Source organism: Phacochoerus africanus, chromosome 5 (assembly GCF_016906955.1).
Source record: "Phacochoerus africanus isolate WHEZ1 chromosome 5, ROS_Pafr_v1, whole genome shotgun sequence".
NCBI classification, from domain to species: domain Eukaryota; kingdom Metazoa; phylum Chordata; class Mammalia; order Artiodactyla; family Suidae; genus Phacochoerus; species Phacochoerus africanus.
The window spans coordinates 135,682,596-135,702,741 of record NC_062548.1 but is presented as its reverse complement, the minus strand read 5'-3'; the positions used below and the strand labels follow the sequence as shown (position 1 = coordinate 135,702,741).

General features: G+C 49.7%; 1 protein-coding gene across 1 annotated transcript in view; it reads left to right on the top strand.

The window, feature by feature from the left end:
- DCDC2C (doublecortin domain containing 2C) overlaps positions 1-18,399 on the top strand; it is a 79,312-nt gene extending 60,913 nt beyond the window's left edge. The window contains exons 11-12 of the mRNA XM_047782829.1: positions 17,273-17,405; positions 18,149-18,399. Coding sequence (XP_047638785.1) covers positions 17,273-17,405; positions 18,149-18,399 — 384 coding nt within the window. The remainder of the gene's footprint in view (positions 1-17,272; positions 17,406-18,148) is intronic.
- The last annotated feature ends 1,747 nt before the right edge of the window (positions 18,400-20,146 follow it).

The window sequence follows — 20,146 nt, the reverse complement described above, 5'->3', positions numbered from 1 at the left end:
GCTTCCAGCCACAGACTGGAAAGCTTTTTTTGTGTGACAACTTTCCAGATGCCCCCCCCCTTTTTTTGTCTTTTTGCCTTTTCTTGAGCTGCTCCCTCGGCATGCGTAGGTTCCTAGGCTAGGGGTCGAATCGGAGCTGTAGCCGCCCGCCTACACCACAGCCACAAAATGTGGGATCAGAGCCCCGTCTGCAACCCACACCACAGCTCAAGGCAACGCTGGATCCTTAACCCACTGAGTGAGGCCAGGGATCGAACCTGCAAGCCTCATGGTTCCTGGTCGGATTCGTTAACCACTGCACCACAACGGGAACTCCCCCAGATGCCTTTTTAGAGGAGGTGAAAGGAAAGGGGAACCATGTTGTCATGGATACCGTGGACATTGGTTTTGTGGGCTGTCAGGGCTGTGTAATCAACACGTCTTGGCTGTGGATGCGCGTAGCACACGCTTTACAGATGGCGGCAGGAGCTAGTGCAGAACGCACTGTGTGGTTTGTGTTTTTTCTCCCTCCCCATCCAGATGATTTAGATGTGCCATCAGCACAGGAAGCATGTTTGTTTCTGTGGTACTTGAGGAGATTATGTGGCTGATCTATGTAAAATGCGTGTCCTGGGAAACAGAATTTACTTGTATGTTTATTTGTTAATTGAGGAAGACTTGGCAACTGAAAATTGTACGTTTTTAAGGTGTACAATTTGATAAACACACACACTATGAGATAATCACAATCAAGCTCATTAACGTAGCTCTGTGTGTGCGTGTGTGTGTCTGTGTGTATGTCTGTGTGTTTGTGTGTGTCTGTGTGTCTGTGTGTGTGTGTGTGGGTGTTGAGGGGGTGGTGAGAATATTCAAGGCAAAATTTAGTGTAAATAATTTGAGTAGCTAAGAAACAGATTTGGGGAATTTGTTTTTAAAATTCCATCTCTAGATGTTTTTCAAGGTGGTTTCTGGCTTGTAACTGTTTGGCCCCAGGCAGGGTCTTTGTAGCAGAGCTGGGATGTCAAGTGCAGGTCTGTTCTGATGACGGAGTATAAATAAATCCGCGGATGCCTTAGCCTTGCCAGCGGTCCGTTCCTGCTCTGAAACCCGCCCCGCAGCTGCCTGTCTTCCCGTTCGGGAAGAGGGACGATGACTCCAGAGCCTGGGGGAGGGGCCCGGAGCCAGAATCGGTGCCTGGCTTTTCCCACCTTGGAAAAGGGCGTTTGCGGGAAAGGCCATGGGGTCTCCGGAGGTTTCTTCAGGTTTTTCATCACAAAAGGAGTGTAGGGTCTAAAACAGCAGGAATCGTCTTTCGAAGGATTTGTCTCCCTTCCTTACAGCCTTAACTCCTTCTGACCTGGCGGTGGCGTCCGGGGAAAGGTAGCCTGTGTGTACCTGGGTGGTTGCGGGCCTTTCACAGGCGGCTGCTCGAGGACGAGCGTGGCTGGGGACAGGTGAGACGGTGTCTGGGGTGGGTCCCGGAGCCCTGGGCCACCTGCTTGCGTTGGGGCCGTAGAGGAGAGGGCGCTGCTGGGATTCGGTCCCGGAACCACCGAGCACCACGTTCCAATGGAAGCCGCACCCCGCCTTTTGCCTGCATTGAGTGTGTTCAGCCCCTGGAGCGTCTGCGCACGCCGCTGTTGAAATTCACCCTCTCAGCCTTAGGGATTTGCTCTGCAGGTAAACCTCCGGGGCCTCTGTGGGTCGGAAGCCTGACGTCATCCCTAGCCTGGATCCGGGAGACTTGATTCCTTGGTCTGACTCTCAGGTCCTCACGCAGGCAGTATCAGCGGCGTTGTGGGGAACCCAAGCACCCAGCTTGTAGAAATCGGGGTCCAGGACCTAAGCTTTTGGGGAAGGAAGGCGATCGGGAACAGCCAAACGTCTTTCTCCTGCCCAAACAGGGGCGACCGACGTGGGGCAGATGGGCTGGAGCGTGGTGAAGCCTTTGCCGGCCGGTCACACGCCTCCCAGGTCGCCCTCGCGGCACTCTGCCAGAGGATGTCCACGGCCCGTCACAGATGCTTCCGCCCCTGCATCAGGAGGCTTGGCTTTGAACCTGGGTTTGAACCATTCCACGCCTGCGTTTCCTCCTCCCCAGCAAAGCCGGCTGGTTGCGTCCGGTCCCAGCCTGCGGTCTGTCCCCCCAGCGGTTGCTTTGCGGTGTTGGGTGTTCGGGGCTGCGCTGATCCTGTGCGACCTTCTGGATGTGTCTCGGTTGTCTCACAGCCACAGACTCCCCCTCTGGTTCAGCACGAGCTGGACAAAAACGTGGAGACGCCCCCTGGAGTCGAAGGTCCTCCGCCCTGAAATCCCGTCCGTGTTTTTGTGGGATCGGAAAGAGAGCAAGCGATGCGTGGGCGTCCCCGTAGCTGGCGGTGATGACGCACGTAAATGAGATGCAGCTGACCTCGCAGTGGCCTGTGTGTGTGTGACAGTGGTGTCCCTTGGCGTTTCATTTGTCTTTTGGTTTGAAAACCTGATCCTGTGATGTGTAATGACATTGAATTGGTGGGTATCTCGGGGCGGGTGGGGGGGGGGTGTTTCTGGCCTGACCACCCTCCCCAATTAGAGTGCCAGAGCCTTCAGGGGCCAAGGCCCCCTTGTCACCTCTCCATCCCTCCAGGGTCTGGGCAGCACCCGACATGCAGGGGGTGCCTCATAAATGTTGCGGGTTTGCTTGGAGTCGCCGTTTAAACCGCGGCGTGTGATCCCGCAGGGAACGGTGATGACGTTGTGTCCGGCACCTCGTCACGAACATTATTTGAAAACACGTGTTTCAGATGTTTGACCGTCGCGACGGTTCTGTGTCCCTTGGGGGGGATTTTTGGTGGTAAAACACACGCAGCATAAAATGGGCCATTTGGACCGGTTTTTAAGTGGACGTAAAAAATTCAACACTGCCGTTAAATTCTGTGACGTTAAACACATTTGCGATGCGTAGGCACCTCTGTGATCTTGAGCCTCTTTCTCCTCATCCCAAGTAGAACCCTGTAAGCGTTGGGCACTGACCCCCATGGCCCCGCTCCGGCTCCAACCCTGCTGTCATTTGTGCATTTCTTTTCTTTTCTTTTTTCTTTTTTTTTATTACTCAAATGAATTTATCACCTCTGTAGTTGTGTAATGATCATAACAATCCAATTTCACAGGATTTCCATCCCACAGCCCAAGCACATCCCCCATGTATGCATTTAAAACAACCTCCGACCCAAGGAGTGACTTAGAGATAAGTGCCACGAGCTGATCCCACTCGCCCCGGCCCAGGGGGGTTCTGCCAAGTGTGTTTATCTTGTCGTCATGTGGGTCGCAGGCGCAGAAGTCGGCGACAGCAAAATCAAGTGCAGAGACAGACCCGTGCTCCTGTGATGCGCCTTCATCCTTGGAGTGCTTCGAATATGGTAATTAAGCAGTCAGGACAACCCTGCCAATACCTGGCACTTTCAGAATATTTTCCATCTGAAAAATGGAATGTTAGCAGCGTTCATTAATTCTTCTGTGAACTTATAAAGATGGCATGTATACTTTCCCCCTTTCCCTATTTCAAACTGCGTTCCTGACACACGCTTTTAATTAAATTGGGTCCTTGAAAACTGTCCAAATTGAGGCCGACTGCAATTTCTCCAGTCCTTTGAGGGCCTAGTGTGTTTGGATCCATTGATTATAAAGCAATTTATATGCAAGAAGCACTTTTTAAAACATTCGTTTTTGTTTTTATTTTTTGATGGCCGCACTCATGGCGTATGGAAGTTCCTGGGCTGGGGATGGAGTCTGAGCTGCAGCTGTGACCTATGCCGTAGTGGTGGCAATGCCAGAACCTTTAACCCACCGCACTGGGGTGGGGATGGAACCCGCGCTGCCAGAGACAATGTCACAACCTTGACCCACTGTGCCATAGTGGGACGCCAGGCAGCACTTGTCATTTCTTATTTAAAAATTTTTTTATTTAATTTTAATTTCCCCAATATGATTTTTTTCCTACTGTACAGCATGGTGACCCAGTTACACGTACATGTACACATTCTTTTTTCTCACATTATCATGCTCCATCATAAGTGACTAGATATGGTTCCCAGTGCTACCCAGCAGGATCTCATTGCTGATCCATTCCACAGGCAATAGTCTGCATCTATTAACCCGAAGCTCCCAATCCCTCCCACTCCCTCCCTCTCCCCCTTGGCAACCACAAGTCTATTCTCCAAGTCCATGATTTTCTTTTCCGTGGAAAGCTTCATTTGTGCCGTATATTAGATTCCAGATAGAAGTGACGTCATATGCTGTTTGTCTTTCTCTTTCTGACTGACTTCACTCAGGATGAGCCTCTAGTTCCATCCATGTTCAGGCAGCACTTTTTAATTTATGCCACCTCCTCGGTTTGTAAACAGTGTGAAGAAGTTTTGCAAAGATTCGGTTCCTTTCCAGAGGCATGTGAAGGTGAGTCCACAGACCACGTGTTTGGGGGTCTCCTAGGCTGGCGGAATCCCCATCCAGGGAAGCGTTTGGGGGGGATCTGCAGGTGCGTATGCCCAGGAGTGCTGCAGCCTCTGTGACTCTCGGGCTTTTGTTCGGACTCTGAGGTCTGGGCCATCAAGGTTCTGATGGGTTTTTCGTTTTCCCGACCTTCCAAAAGGCTGTGCACATGAACAGTTCAGGGGTAATTTTGTGTTTTCGGGAGGAGGCGAGGGAGAGGGTGACTTCAGTGTCCGGATGCTGAGTGTTTCTTCTTCGGAGCTCATCTTTGCGCTTCTTCCTCCTTTTGCTCCGTGCGTGCCTGGGCCCCACTGCTGCCACGTCAAGTTCCTCCCACCGTCTGGGCTCCTTGCCAATGCCAATGTCCTGATTAGGCTTTTTTTGCATCCTTCACCAAGAGCTGGCTGCTCCTCTTTCTTGATCCCCAGTAGTATTTTGCTTGTGTTTCCAACCCCTTGTGAATTACACTTTGGCTCTTCTTAGTGTTGTTTGTGTGCTTCCGCTGTCTGCTCTGATGGGTTAAGTTTTGTGAAGAGTTCATTCTACTGTATTCTTGGCACCTTTCGCTTGACCCGACACTCAGGTGTGACTGGTCCTGAATTTGCAAGAACCTTGACCACAGTAGGTAACCATTGTGGGTTGCAGTGGCAGCTTTGGGGGTGAGAGGTTTTGAAGAAGGTGGGGTGTGGCCAAGCCAGGGCTGAGAAATGGTTTCCAAAAGAGAGGACTAGCAATGAAGCAGAATATTCAGTGCGTCTCAAGACACTACATCTTAAGCAGTAATAGCGCCCAAAGCCCTGACCTTTCTCTCTGGAAAATACCCTGAAGGCAACCAAAATACGGAGAAAACACTTGCAACACAAATTAAATTTTCTTAATTTATAGTGAGTTCATTAGGTCATTAATACAACTCAATCAAAGAAAGGCCAAGGAGACAAATAGAAAATTCGCAGAGAAGAATACAAATCCCCAAAAGATGTAAGAGAAAAATTTCATGTTTTTCCTAATTTAAGAAATGTAGGAGTTCCCGTCGTGGCGCAGTGGTTAACGAATCCGAGTAGGAACCATGAGGTTGCGGGTTCGGTCCCTGCCCTTGCTCAGTGGGTTAATGATCCGGCATTGCCGTGAGCTGTGGTGTAGGTTGCAGACGCGGCTTGGATCCCGCGTTGCTGTGGCTCTGGCGTAGGCCGGTGGCTACAGCTCCAATTCGACCCCTAGCCCGGGAACCTCCATATGCCGCGGGAGCGGCCCAAGAAATAGCAACAACAACAACAACAACAACAACAACAACAACAAAAGAAATGCAAATAGTAAGCAATGAGTTTATTTTAAAAAGCAGATTATCAATGTCCAGTGCTGGGAAGGTGCAGAAAGGCAGCAAATGCTTCTTAACAAGGTCAACATATAAATTGGTGCAGCCTTTTGGGAAGGGAATTTTGCTTCTTTTAGTAAAACTAAATCTGTAGATGTTTTGCTTTATTTTATTACTTTTTTTGACTCAGCACATATGTTAAAACCATAGCCAGGAATATCTCACAAATATACTCATAAATAACAAAAAAAAGAAACAAACGAGATAGTTATCCGTCGGGATTGGTTGATCAATTTATGCTTCGCCCACACCGAAAGCACTGCAGCTATGAAGACAATAAGCTGGACCCATGTGTACTGAGGGTGGAGGCTCCAAAATGTTAATTAAGGGGAAAAAAATCAAGTGGCAACAGAGACCATTCTGTGCTGCATTTTGCATAAAAATATGTCACCCAACGTACGTAAAAACAAAGCTTTTTTTTTTTTTGTCTTTTTGCTATTTCTTTGGGCCGCTCCCGCGGCATATGGAGGTTCCCAGGCTAGGGGTCCAATCGGAGCTGTAGCCACCAGCCTACACCAGAGCCACAGCAACGCAGGATCCGAGCCGCATCTGCAACCTACACCACAGGTCACGGCAACGCCGGATCGTTAACCCACTGAGCAGGGGCAGGGACCGAACCCGCAACCTCATGGTTCCTCGTCGGATTCGTTAACCACTGCTCCACGACGGGAACTCCAAAACAAAGCTTTTGATGGAAAGGGGTATTGCTGGATGCGATGGAGGGGAAAGAGGAGCCTCAGGACCACAGAAGTGGTACCAAGGATGAGTCGAGGCTCGAGACCCAGCTCCCGTGGGAAACTGATAACAAGCAGGCACTTGACCCAACCAGGAAGGCGAGAAGACGTCGGGCGATGCAGGACTTATCTGGCCATATCCTTCTTGCAGAGAGTTGATTACTGTACGTATTTTTGTAATAATAGGAAAAAGAAGAGAAAAGGCTCTATGAGGATAATGACAAAAAGGTTTGTACCATCAGATTCTGTAGTTCTGTGGCTCCTATTCTGAAGACATTCCTGACAAGCGAATCAGAGGATTCCAAAACCTTGTCAGGTGCCTTTTAGGGACGTGACACCTGTCTACGTCGTCGGTCGTCCACCGTATAGCTCTGTTCTTGGAGGTGGGAAATGAAATCAGGGGAAGAGAAACATTAAGGCATTTCGGGGAGGTGGACGGGTCCACCAAAGGCAGATGAAAGCAGGGGAGGGGAGATGCCTGTTGGTTGGGTATCAGGTGACTGCCCGGCTAAGTTACCTGCAAGCAGGCACCTGGAGACACCCCCTCGGCTTGTCCAGGCAGTCAGAGCACCCACGCTGTCCTGGCTGTGAGCTCGGGGAGGGCACCGGGGGAAGACGGGAGGCTGTGGCTGTGCTGGGCAGCTGGCCCCGCATGGCCGCTGCTGTCCAGAGCTCTGTCCTAGGTAGAGTCAGGGCCTCGCTGTTACGTGTTAAGTGATGAAGCAATCCCGGTGATTGTGTCTGAGGTTTTACTCATTTATTCCTAAGTCCGTTCAGACGCCTGCCTCGTCACTCCCTAAAACACCTGGGCCACAAATGCTGATCCTTTGGGCCGTAAACACGAATCCTTGGGAGGATACCTAATCAAAACCAGCACTGGGATTTGCCATCGGATCAGCCTGGAGTTCTCTGCTCATCCATCACTCTCGCCGTGCGACCGTGGGAAGCCCCCCTAAGCTCTCAGAGCCTTGGTTCCCTCTGCTGGAACTTTGTTGTTTGATCATCTATTTATAACACAGCCAACCTCTAGCCTGCGAGACAGGATGGATAAAATATGCTTGATGCTATACTTGTTTTTTTTTTCATTTTTAAAAGTCTTACTGAAGTACTGTTGATTTACAATGTTGCGATAATGTCTTCTGTGCAACAGAAGATCCGGTTAAACGTGCTCACACTTGATGCTCGGCTCTGTGGTTGTGTTATTACACATAACAAATTGCTCCCCAGCGAGACAGAGCGGAGGTGGCCCTGAATTTCTCTGAGGCCGTTTTAGCACCGGGCGGACTGATTTGCTCTGTGGGTGAATGACAACAACGAAGAAACACGGGAGGGTAGGAGAACCCCGACAGTCTCTGGGGAGCTGCTCTTCTGTCCGGGAGTGTGTCAACTTGCAGGTGTGCACATGGCCGTGTAAGAAGCACCGATGTCCAGTTTTTTTTTCTATTAATTTGCAGGTGTCCTTTGTTAAGTAGTTTTACCTCTTTGCACCTCATTCATTCCATCCGAAGTTACTCTGCATCATTACTTGCTGTGAAGGAATCAGCGGAGCCAGTGGACTTGAAAGTTCTTAAAAAGTGTTCTCTGTCTGTTTCCACCAATGTTTACATTATTTATGCTGAAGCTAAATGATGAGAGCGCGTGATTTCTAGTTGGAAAGTAGACACTGCCTGTTCCCGCTCTTCAATCTCTTGCTAAAATACGGGTAATCCCTTTTTTTTAAGGCCGTACCCGCGGCGTATGGAGGGTCCCAGGCTAGGGGGTTGAATGGGAGCTGCAGCTGCCGGCCTACCCCACAGCCACAGCCACGCAGGGTCCGAGCAACATCTGCAGCCTACACCCCAGCTCACGTCAACGCCAGATCCTTAACCCACTGAGCGAGGGGAGGGGTGGAACCCGTGTCCTCCTGGATGCTCGCTGGGTTTGTTTCTGCTGAGCCACAATGGGAACTCCCAGTGTGATCAGTTTTATCTTGCGTTTTGTCCTTGGGACAGAAATCTCAGGGACCAGCCTGCGTTAGAGAGACCCTGGTGGGTGTTGACCGGATGTCCCTGTAAGTTTAAGTGACATGCGCTTGGCTTTTCATGTCCAGTGTTTCTTTGGAAAACAGCATTTGTTGGGCATAAGTGTTACTTGTTCTTTTAATCCAAATGTTTTGGCAAACACAGTGGCTAGAGACTGCGGCTTTTAGACACGGGCAAACTGTGTCAGGAGCACCGTTTCACGCCCCTGAGCCTGTTTCTTTATCTGTGAAACTGGGATAATTTCTACCTTGTGAAGTGAGTGTAAGGATTAGGAAGAGTCATGAAGTGCCTTACGCAGTGGTTGAGAGTTCATTATAGCTACTGTTGTTTATTGTTATTCTCCCGTCTAATCATGGTTTCAGCCGAGGCTTCAGGTCCTTGGAAGTAGGAATTTGACTTTATTTGTATTTTCATTTTTCTCAGCATCAGGCACACACAGTACCTTACTCATAGTTGTCATTAATTGCATTTTAAAATTGAATTTTCTTCTGTGATGTCTCATGTTTTAAAGTTAAGAGTGCTTTATCAGATTATAAATAATTCATATTTTTAAGAAAAAATAAAAGCACTGAACTCCTGTTTAGAGTCTGTTTTCAGCTTTCTGTGTATTCTTCGTTTCCCACTTTTTCTTTAATGCAGCGTAAAGGGGTCATGACTTTGCCGAGAATAGAAAAATCTATGTAACAAAGCTGCGAATCAGTATTGAGGGTATTTTCGACATTTAATTTCTTTCTCAATATACTTTGAAATGCTCATGTTATTTATTTTAAATAAATTTAAGCATTTTGAGCAGAGATGCCATTCACATTAAAAACATCCACCAACAAAACAACACGTGAGTCCTGCGCTTGTGTGGAATTCTCCCAGAGCAGGGTTGCATGTTCCCTTCTTGGGTGTCTTCTGTTTTGACCATTTAATCTCATGCCAGTGTTAAGAAAAGGTTTATTTCTCTCTCTTGAACCCGTGGATGTGGAACCTCAGACTGGGAGGAAGCCCATGTGGAGGGCCAACTACTAGTTATACTCGGATTTCTTTCTTTCTCTCTCTTTTCTTTTTTTTCTTTTTAGGGCTGCACCACGGCATATGGAGGTTCCTAGGCTAGGGGTCGAATTGGAGCTGTAGCTGCTGGCCCACCCCACAGCCACAGCAACGTGGGATCCGAGCCATGTCTTTAACTACACCCCAGCTCACGGCAACGCCGGATCCTTAACCCACTGAGCAAGGCCAGGGATCGAACCTGCATCCTCATGGGATACTGGTCGGGTTCTTTATGGCTGAGCCACGACGGGAACTCCCTGTAATTGGATTTCTGACTACCTGGAGGAGTCGTCCTGTAGTCCCTCATTGTCCAAGGGTCTGTTGTAAACAAACGGAATAATTTATCCAGTAATATGTTTTTAAATGTAAACTGAATTTTAACTCATGAAACTAGATGTGGCAATTACTCTGCTTCCATCCTGCATTGGCTGATAATAACCGAAACTAACACCAGCAAAGGACCCTCAGACGCCGTGGTGTGCAGGTTGGTGGTTTTGCTTTGTTTTGTTTTGTTTTCTTTTTTGGCCACCTCGGGGCGTGTGAGTTCCCAGGCAGTTTGGTTCTGTTTCTGCATCATAGGCTGTCATCAGAACACATAGACCACTCCTGATTGACAGGCATCCAGACAGGTTGCCATGGTGACAGATTCCAGGTACAAAATATATAAGGAGGTGAAATGATAACCTTGAAAAGTTTTTTCAGAGTCTTTAAGAATCAAGTATTAAAAAAAAAAAAAAAAGGGAGTTCCCGTCATGGCGCAGTGGTTGACGAATCCGACTAGGAACCATGAGGTTGCGGGTTCGGTCCCTGCCCCTGCTCAGTGGGTTAACGATCCGGCGTTGCTGTGAGCTGTGGTGTAGGTTGCAGACACGGCTCGGATCCCGCGTTGCTGTGGCTCTGGCGTAGGCCGGCAGCTACAGCTCCGATTCGACCCCTAGCCTGGGAACCTCCATATGCCGCAGGAGTGGCCCAAAGAAATAGCAAAAAGACAAAAAAAAAAAAAAGAATCAAGTATAATTTGATTAACAAGTGCGCTATCAGTAAAAAAAATTTCTTGGGTAAGATTTTTAGCATATATGTTAATTGGCTTATGACATGTTCCCTCACCTTGTAGAGGCGCATTTTGTGCATTTTTTTGTGACCAACTTATGCATGATTAGATCCGGCTGAAGTCACTTCACCTGCATGTTGAAGGCAACATGGGACCAAACCTCAAAACCTGTTGAGCATTGTGTTAAATGCTGTCAGTGTGATGGAAAGATAGCAGATTTTGTCTGCCTTTGAAGCATTTATAATTCACCTCATGGGAAAAGCAAGAGAGAAAAAGAATCTGGCCACACACGACTAGCGCTCACTTCTGTTTACATTTACTCTTGGGATGTATGGACACTTAACAACGTATGCTTGAGTGTCGCTTGTTCTGTTAAAATCCTGATGTTTATAAATGAAAACATTTAGAACGTAAGAGTAAATGGAGACTCTGCAGTCTAGTGTCTGATGTGGCCGTGGAAGGTGGGGGATTGTCTTTGCCGGCCGTCGCCCTGCCCTAGGCTGGAATTAACGTGAGGCAGCCTCAGCTGGCAGGGCTCCATTAAGAGCGCTGGGCCCTTGAGCCAGGAGTAGCAGTGCTCAGGTGAGAAAAAGTGGCCTCTGTATCTTCAGGTGATGGCTGGTCTCACCGGGTGTGAGTGCTGGGGGCTGCTTTCCTCCCTGAGGCCACACCTCCTTTGAGCTGCAGGGCCCGCCCCTTCCCCCTCCTGGAGAAAGGAGACTCCTACTTCTTCACTTCCGGCCCCACCTTCCACTCTTTTCCTCAGGCTTTATCTCTGCTTGGTGCACAAGACTCCTCTTCTGAGAAACTCTTAAATTGCCTTCTCTGGTCCTTTCCTAACGCTGTCTTCTTTGGGCAATTGTGTGCTATTTTAATCGTGTCATTTTTTTCCTGAGGACCCCTAAGTCATGTTGCGTGTGCAGTCAAGTTTCAACACAATTCTCTCTTGCATGCCCGCTGTTTCTTTTTCCTATGAGGTGGAAGTGCCTTGTGTAGGGGCCATATCTTCTGCTCAGGGAGCACAAATTGTTCCTAAAATCCTTTTTTTTTGGCTGTGCCTGTGGCGTGTGTAAGTTCCCAGGCCAGGGTTTGAACCTGTGCCACAGCAGTGACCTGAGGTGATGCAGTTTTCTTGTCATTATGGCTCCACCTCAAATCTTATTGTGGATCAAAACTTCATAGGAGGAGCTCCCTGGTGCCTCAGTGTGTTAGGGACCCAGTGTTGTCACTGTAGTGGCTCAGATTGCTGCTGTGGGATGGGTTTGATCCCTGGCCTGGGAACTTCTGCATGCTGCAGGTGCAGCCAAAAAAAAAAAAAAGGGAAAAAAAAAAAAAAGAAATGGGCTTTTCCTATTGTGTGAACCTCTGCTTCAGCCAGGCTGCCTAAGCTGGGAAAGGGTGGGCCTCGTGCCAGACAAGATCAGGAAGGAAAAAGTGACTGGTTGATATGTTTTTAGCTGTCAAATGAGTGATAAAACAGTGCAGCCTTTTAAAGAAAGAATCAAAGTAATGGATTATATGAATTTACATAAATCATATGCAAGCGATTTAACATACTTAACAAATGCTGAGCTCAGAACAAATGCCAAGGCATTTTCCATCATCTGCAGCCACTGATGAACGCACCATTTAAGCATCTTGCTGGAGTCAAATGCACGCACAAATCCAAAACAGTTGTTGACTCTCGTCGTGTGCTTTATTGTGCACTCAGGAGAGGGATTTCATTTCATTACCACTTGCCAGAAATACCAGTAGAGCCCGGGAGCTTTTGATCTAGCTTGTCCCTGACTCAGGATTTTCATGACCGAATGAAAATGGCATTGATTCTTTGATGGATTTTTTGAAATTCATCACCTTTCCAGCATCGTCACTCTTGTTTCTCATTGTTATCTTGATACCACTCTGCCACTACAGCTAAGTGTTTTATTGCTTCTTGGAGAGACGAGGTTAATACTGAGCCCCACTGGAGTGTGAAAGCCAAGTGTAAGCCATCAGTGATGCTGAGTGGGATATGGTAAATTAAATATTAAGAAACACACTTTTTGGAGAATCATGTGGCTTTAGAAAAATCAGGCTTGTCTCCTCTATCCATAGGAAATACATCTGGATTTAAGCGAAAGGAGAAACGTCCCCTTTAGAAAAGAGGAGGTGTTTCACCTTGAACACAGTGGCAGACATACATTCTGTGTGATGCTCTCAGAGTAAAACAGACGGCGTCGTGTTGATGTTTGATGGTAGGAAGACACGGACGAATCCATTTATCTTTTCCTACAGTGGGCGCCACTGAAACACTTTTGTTGAATTCATGCCAATTTTAGAAATCGCCGTTACGGACCTGAAGGGGGAAAGGAAGTGACTCCCATCTGGTCTAGAAACGCGGCGAGTCGGAAGAGCACAGAAGAGGACGGGAGCTGGGGATCCGCTGCCCGCAGGTGATGGTGTGGTGTCCTGGGATTTGCCGAGAGTGGAGTTAGGTGTCCTCGCTCCACGGGCCGCGTGAGGATGTAGGTCATGGGTGTGTTAATTAACTCGCTTGCGGGGCTCATTTCATAACGTTTACATCTATGAGATTGTCTTTAGAGAATGTGGGGGGGGGAGTTCCCGTTGTGGCTTAGCAGATTAAGGACCTGATGTTGTCTCCGTCAGGATGCAGGTTCCACCCCTGGCCTCGCTCAGTGGGTTAAGGATCCGGCATTGCTGTGAGCTGTGGTATAGGCTGCAGATGCAGCTGCATCCAGCGTTGCTGTAGCTGTGGCATAGACAGCATGGCGTTGTGTCACTTAAATATGTTTCACTTCTCAGTCGCACCCCAATAAAGCTGGAGGAAAAGACCAGCAAACCTGGGCCAGTTTCCACCGCCAGCAGCTGCATCCTGGGAACTTCCTAACTTTGCCTCCGGTTTCTAGGCTACGGACTCGAGACGCCCTCCCAGCGCCCCTTCTGCTCCAGCGCCCTCTCCCAGCCTGTGTTGGCAGTGGCCTGGGCGCCGTCCCCACCCCCTCTGCAGACTCTCCCACTCTGGGCAGAGGGCCCAGTGGAGGTGGCGCTCGGGGAATATGTTGTTGCCGGGCTCTCTGTCTCTCAGATTTCTTTGTTGACCTTGACACCATGAAAGGGAAGGAGGTGACCTGGATGAAACCAGGTGCCAGGTGGGCGCACTGCTCCTCACCAGCCTGTGCTTGGCCGTCCCTTTGTTAGTTTTTTCCCTTCACCCGGGGTCTGCAGTGTGGTCTGTTACAGAAAATTGGTTTTAGCAGATGAACCAGCTGCTAGGACACAGACAAGGACACCCTGGGACTTCGCTGTGAGCATACCCTTAATTCGGAGTGCCAGCAGAGGTACCTTTGTGGGGTCTCTATAGCACTCGGTGCCCAAGGCGCAGGGACGGCGCAGAGGGAGAAGCAGTGACCCTTCCTGGACCAGCGTGTTGGCCTCTGAGCTGTGGGTCTGGCCCGGGGGGGGGGGCGGGGGGGGGGCGGGAAAGGCATCGTCATCCATTTCTTGTCTCCTGTGTGGTTTTGTGGTCATGATCTCGTGGTCTCAGGTGGAGGTGTCACTAAAATCTGACCACGGAATCCACGAACCATTGCAGTAGCAAAAGGAAAGCCTTTCGCATGTGACATAGAGATGCTGTTATAACTTTTAAAGCATGTGAATGATGTTGAATTATGAGAACGACGTGGTCTGCCTCCAGTGTTTTTAGAAGGTCCCGACCAACCTAGGGTTTAGGTCTGTGTAACGTAGACAGGGCCATAAATCCCATTTCTGGAAACAAAAAAAGTAGCATTTAAGATTTTCACTTCTGGGAGAGTTAAATGAGAAACCTTTCCTGGCTGCCTACCCCCTATTCTGGGAAAGCACTTTTGGGTGAACTCAGCCAAGTGAAATTGATAGCTGCATGTTTTTGGAGAAAAAAATACCTTTTCCCATGAATAGCTTAGAGGAACAAAAATCAGAAACATGAGGGGGCGGGGCTGGAAGGGCCACGGCGCTTCGAATTGACCCACGAGATTGTCTAGGGCCTTTCCCCTGATTCCACGCCTCTGCTGTGAATCTGGCGGCTTTTCCCCAAGAGGGAGCGACGCTGAGAAGGAGCTGAGGTCGGCTGTACGGAGGTTGGAGAAGCCGGCTCTGAGACCGCGTAGTATCGCTTCACGTCGAGGAGGCACGGTTCTCAGTTACTCATCATCAGGGTTTGTCTGTGGATATTTGCAGGAGGAGAATCCATGACCTTGTGAAAAACAGTTCTCTGAACAAACGCACGTTTCTGCTTGTAAACAGAGTGAGAAGGAAGAGAGAGGCTTTTTTTTTTTTTTGAAGTTGTAATATATCAAAAAGCAGATGCACATTTCGTGCTGAAATGCAGGCAGTCGTGCATTTCACAAATTGGCAAATATTGTAGGCACGGGACACGCAGGAATTTGAGCAAATTGTGCATGTATGTGGGGAGCAGTGAGAGGCTCCGGGACATCCTGCTTCCATCCCCCGTGTCAGAAGCCTCTGTTTGGTTCAGCATCTCTGTCGCTACTGTCCAGTCACGTATCGCAGAGTCTGTGTGCACCTCCTCCTGTTGCGTAAGCCTGTATCAGGCCAGCCCTGGCCCCCTGCCCTGGCCAGTGATTGGTCCGTGGAATAGCCCGGGTCTACAGAATCTTTACCTTTTGAGCCAGAAGCACCCCAGACACGATTCTTCTCCATTCTTTCATGATACAGAGGAAGAGGTGGAAAGAGCTCTTTGCCTCTTTCAATGTTGTAATTTTTAGTAATTTCCATATCACATTAGAAATATTTTAAGCCAATTTCAAATATCCAGTGAGGGTATACTCTGCGTTCAGTAGCTTTCGGGTGTAAAAGACTCCTTGCAAAGTTCAGACTCAGAAAGATGCAGCAAGATGCAGCCTGGCCGTGAATGGCTGCTCTCCTGAGTCTGGCAGAAAGGCTGCAGGCGTGGGGAGGGGAGGCTGCGGAGGCAGAGGGAGTTGGCGCCGTGTTGTTCCTGCAGTTTCTCTTCTTGCTTTTCCTGTATATAAAAATATGCACTGGAAACCCAAAGGTCAGATTAAAAATGAAAATAATAAAAGCTGTGTGCATGGGCGAAGCTGGTGACTTCTTTCCCCAAATTCTAGTTCGGAATTTCTCCTTGCAAACAGTGAGCTTGAAAGTTGTAGCTGAGTTTATTTTCAGTCTTGGAGGTTTGATAATGGGCTCAGGGACCACTCAGAGCAAACGCACAAGCATCTATTCTTTGTAATATCTTGGATGAATTCAGTGGTACTCTATCAATTTTTTTTTTTTGGTCTTTTTAAGGCTGCTCCCGTGGCATATGGAGGTTCCCAGGCTAGGGGTCAAATTGGAGCTGTAGCTGCCGGCCTACGCCACAGCCATAGCAACGCCAGATCCAGCCCTCGTCTGGGACCCACACCACAGCTCACGGCAATGCTGGGGATCCTTAACCCACTGAGCGAGGCCAGGGATTGAACCCTCCACCTCATGGTTCCTAGTCGGATTCGTTTCCTCTGTGCCGTGACGGGACCTCTTATTTATTCATTTAAAAATAGCTATAATAAGTCAATAATATTTTTCTGTAACATTTTTCATGAAAAAAATTGTGAAAACAAGCAATCAGTGAGCAGAGCGGCATGTGTTACCTTCTGGCGGGTCTCTCTAGCTATCTGGTCCAACAGCAGGCAGCTGGATTTCATATCTGCTTCTGCATCAGTCTGTTGCTATAGGATGTTTTGGAAGAAGTAGATGAAGAAACTCCAGCCTCACATAGATATGTACTTGGAAAAGAGAGGAGTGTTTTCAGAGCTTTTTCAGATTATTGTGGATATTCTTTGATACTACCCCAAACTCAACAAGGGATAATTTCTTAAGGGTAAACTGCAGTTTGGAATCAGAAACCCTATCGGTGAATTTTTAATTTTTTGTTCCATTAAAATCCGTTGTAATATCTTGCACTTTGAATAGATTGTTAGACATGCATGATTTTGCAAGAGGATGCATTGGTGATTCGGGAAATATTGGTTCAAAAGGTTATGACAATATCAACACAATTACATAATATTTTTTAACAAAGATCACATGCATTAATATTTACAGGAATCATTTTAGGAAATACTTTCGGTATTGGGGAGCTGTCAGACACTGCGAGATTTTTTCACTGAAGGTATAGCCTTGTTTTGTTCATTAGAGCGTCTGCCCAGCACCCCTGGCTGAATAAGTGGTTTGCTGTGCATCCTTTCAAGTCGAGCAGCGGTCCATCAGGCAGAGGCTCGAGGCAGGTGCCTGAGGCAGAGGCTCCAGGCAGATGCTCGAGGCAGGTGGCCAGCCTGGCCCCTTCCGGACCGTCGAGAGACGATTGTGGTTCTGTGATGGCAGCCAAAGGGCCTCCCGTGTTCTTACTTCCTCACACAGAGTGTTCAGACGTGCGCTCAAGGTCAATATTTATAACGTGGGTCATTTCCGCTCCTTTATCAGAGACACTTTAAGTGACACAGGCATTTTTTACCCTGGAGTTGCAGGGGCCCATCCCGAGGAATTCGGTGTTGAGAGGTGCGGCTGCTCTCAGGCTCTTGCGGTTTTACCTCTGCTGTTTTCGCACCGTTAGTGTGCCAGTGTCACTGGGGGTGAGGCCCGCAGGGCGCAGTTTTCCTGGGACGCGTTGGACTGCACTGACCCCCTGGAAGGCCCTGTGGCCCTGGGATCGGGACCACCTCTTGGGAACCAGGGCGTCGGATGCGGTGATGTGACAGTGTTTTCGTGCATCTCCTGCAGAGGGTTCCCATGTGATTCCAGCCTCATCACGTGGGAGCCCAGGGTGGAGGCGCCGGAGCCCTGGGCCCTGGGCAGAGCTGTGGGGCCGAGAGCACTGCCCCCTCGTTAGGTGGCCTGTCCCAGGCCGTGGTCCCCTCATCCACATGTGGGTCGCGGGAGCGGGTGGGTTGCAGCGAGGGGAGAACGAGGTGACTCGAGAACTGTGCTGGGTGCAGTGAGAGACCAGGAACCACTGGCCAGTGTTAGGCTTTAACAGGCAAATCAAAGACGTCAGGAGTGAGGACCCACTTCCGGCCTCCGGCTCAGCGCCCTGGGTGCGCGCGGCTCCTTCTAGTCGGGCTCCTTCTCCTCAAGCCCCCAAGGAGCGACCGTCCGTGCTTCCTGCGTGACCGCAGCCTCCATCCTTCTCGATGGTGTCTTCTGTCCTCAGCTCTTGAGGGTCCGGGCGCCGCGGCCCCTCTCCACCTCCCTGGTGTCGTCAGTCGCTCCCCGCTTTCTTGCGCTTTCTCTCCATGGAGCAGAGGTGTCACCCTTGAGCGCTGTCCCTGGCCCTCCCACTGCTGGTGGCTGTTCCCTTGTCACCTCACCTGTATTCACTGACCTGTGTGGAGGTAACTTATATTCTCCGCCGTGAATCAGTACCGTGGGTAACTGAAAATCGAGGGACTCCCCCAACCGCCTCACCTGCGTGACGGTCCCTGCGCCCCAGGGAAGCACGGACACAGCCAGTCGCAAGCTGTGCACCTCTTATTCCACCTGCTTCCCTTCCGGAGGCGTTTCGGGCGGGAGCCTGAGGTTAAGGGCAGGTTTCCCCAGGAGCTGCACGGATGGGGCCGGGCCCCGGCGAGGGGCTGCGTGTGGGTGCTGGGAGCAGGATCCACCGAGTTTCCCTGGTGTCGGCGGGGACCAGTCTGCTCCCTCCTGGTGGACGAGGTGAGAGCGGGAGAAGAGTGGACGTGAAGAAGACCCACCGCTGCTGCTTTATTCTCTCTGTTCTTAGTCCTGCGGCTGAGGAGGGCGCTTCTGGAGCATCCGCCTCTGGAGGGGCGAGGGGAGCTAGGTGAGGAGACGCTTCCTCGACGCCTGTGTCAGCTGCCAGTGACCCAAAACGCGGCCCAGAAAGACCGGGTGGTCTCCTGCCTGTGTTTCCACCCCAGGGCTTCTGTGAAGTGTTTTATGACCTCTTAAGGGAAGTGATGAGGCTTTTTGCAAATAGGTCTTGAGTGTTTCATCTTTGAGGTGATGGTAAGGGTTTCTAGACTGCTCCCCACACGCTTTCAGTGGTGCTGCCTGCTCAGCTGAACAGTTTGATAAAATGCAAATACAGGAGTTCCCGTCGTGGGGCTGCAGAAGTGAATCCGACTGGGAACCATGAGGTTGCGGGTTTGACCCCTGGCCTCCCTTAGTGGGTTAAGGACCTGGCGTTGCTGTGGCTGTGGTGCAGGCCGGTGGCTGCAGCTCTGATTTGGACCCCTAGCCTGGGAACCTCCATGTGCCATGGGTGCAGCCCTGAAAAGCAAAAAGAAAGAAGAAAGAAAAGAAAAAAGCAAACACAGCAGTCCCGCACTTACCCTCATTTTTAAGCAGTAAAAGCACTTTTTGTCACATGTTTTTTCTGCATCTCTCGAGACAAATGTGTGGTTTTCTCTTTTAGTCTGTTGAGATGAGTTGATTGATTTTCAAACGTTGAACTAGGTTCGACTGCCTGGATAGACCTCGCTTGCTCATGATGGGTTATCATTCTTTCCATGTAGTTGGATTCGGTGGGTTAGTATTTTATGAAGGAGCCTCTTGTCTGTTTCCAAGACGGTGTCCGTCTGCCGTTTTCATTGCCGGAATGTCTCTGGTTTGAGGGCAGGGTGATGCCGGCCTCCTGAGAGCTTTTTTCCTGGTCAGACTGGACTTAGGGGTTTGGAAAGGCCGCGGAGGTGGAGGGAGGATCCTTGTCGCGTGGTGCCAGGGGAAGCCCGCCGACGTCCCTAATGGCGTTGACCTTCGTTCCTCGTCTAACGGGCGTCAGGGTTCCACGCTGTAGGCGCTCTCTTCCTCCCTTTCCTGACTCTGTTCGTCGGAAGCACGGCACCAAGGCGAGACTCCAAAGGCGGTGGGCCGAGAATGACCCCTCACCTTCCGTGGCAGGGAGCTTGATCTCTGTGTATCTGTTCTTCGGGGGTCTCCTCTGGGAATGTTTGTTTTTTATGTCCAATTTATTTATTTCTACAAGCATTTATTCGTAGCATTATGGATTCCTATATATGTATGTGTATTTCTCTTCTGGGTTGCAATCCAGTATTACATTTGTTCCTATCATTATGGACTCACGCACATCTTGCCGTTGTTCTGGTTGTTCCTGTTTGGTCTTTGGTGTCCCTTCAGCTTGGCTCCTGTGTTCCTTTGACTTGTCCCTTTGGCACCTTTTGTTATTTTAAGGATTTCCTCTGTTTCTGTGACTCCAGGATTCTCCAGGCTCCTCTTGTACGCCCTCCGCCGTAGAACCTGCCTTTTAGCCAAGGAGCCCGGGCTGTACGTGCTTACACGCCCCCTGTGCTCACTGAAACTTTGGGCGGAAGTCCTCTGACCCCTTGGCTGGCGGGCACCTCCTCTCGTGCTCTGCCCCAGGGCCGCCAGTGCTCAGCCCCACACCTCCTTGGAGGAGTCCATCTGTCCTTAGAGTCCAGCCTAGGTGGTTGCCCTGTGACCCGACTCT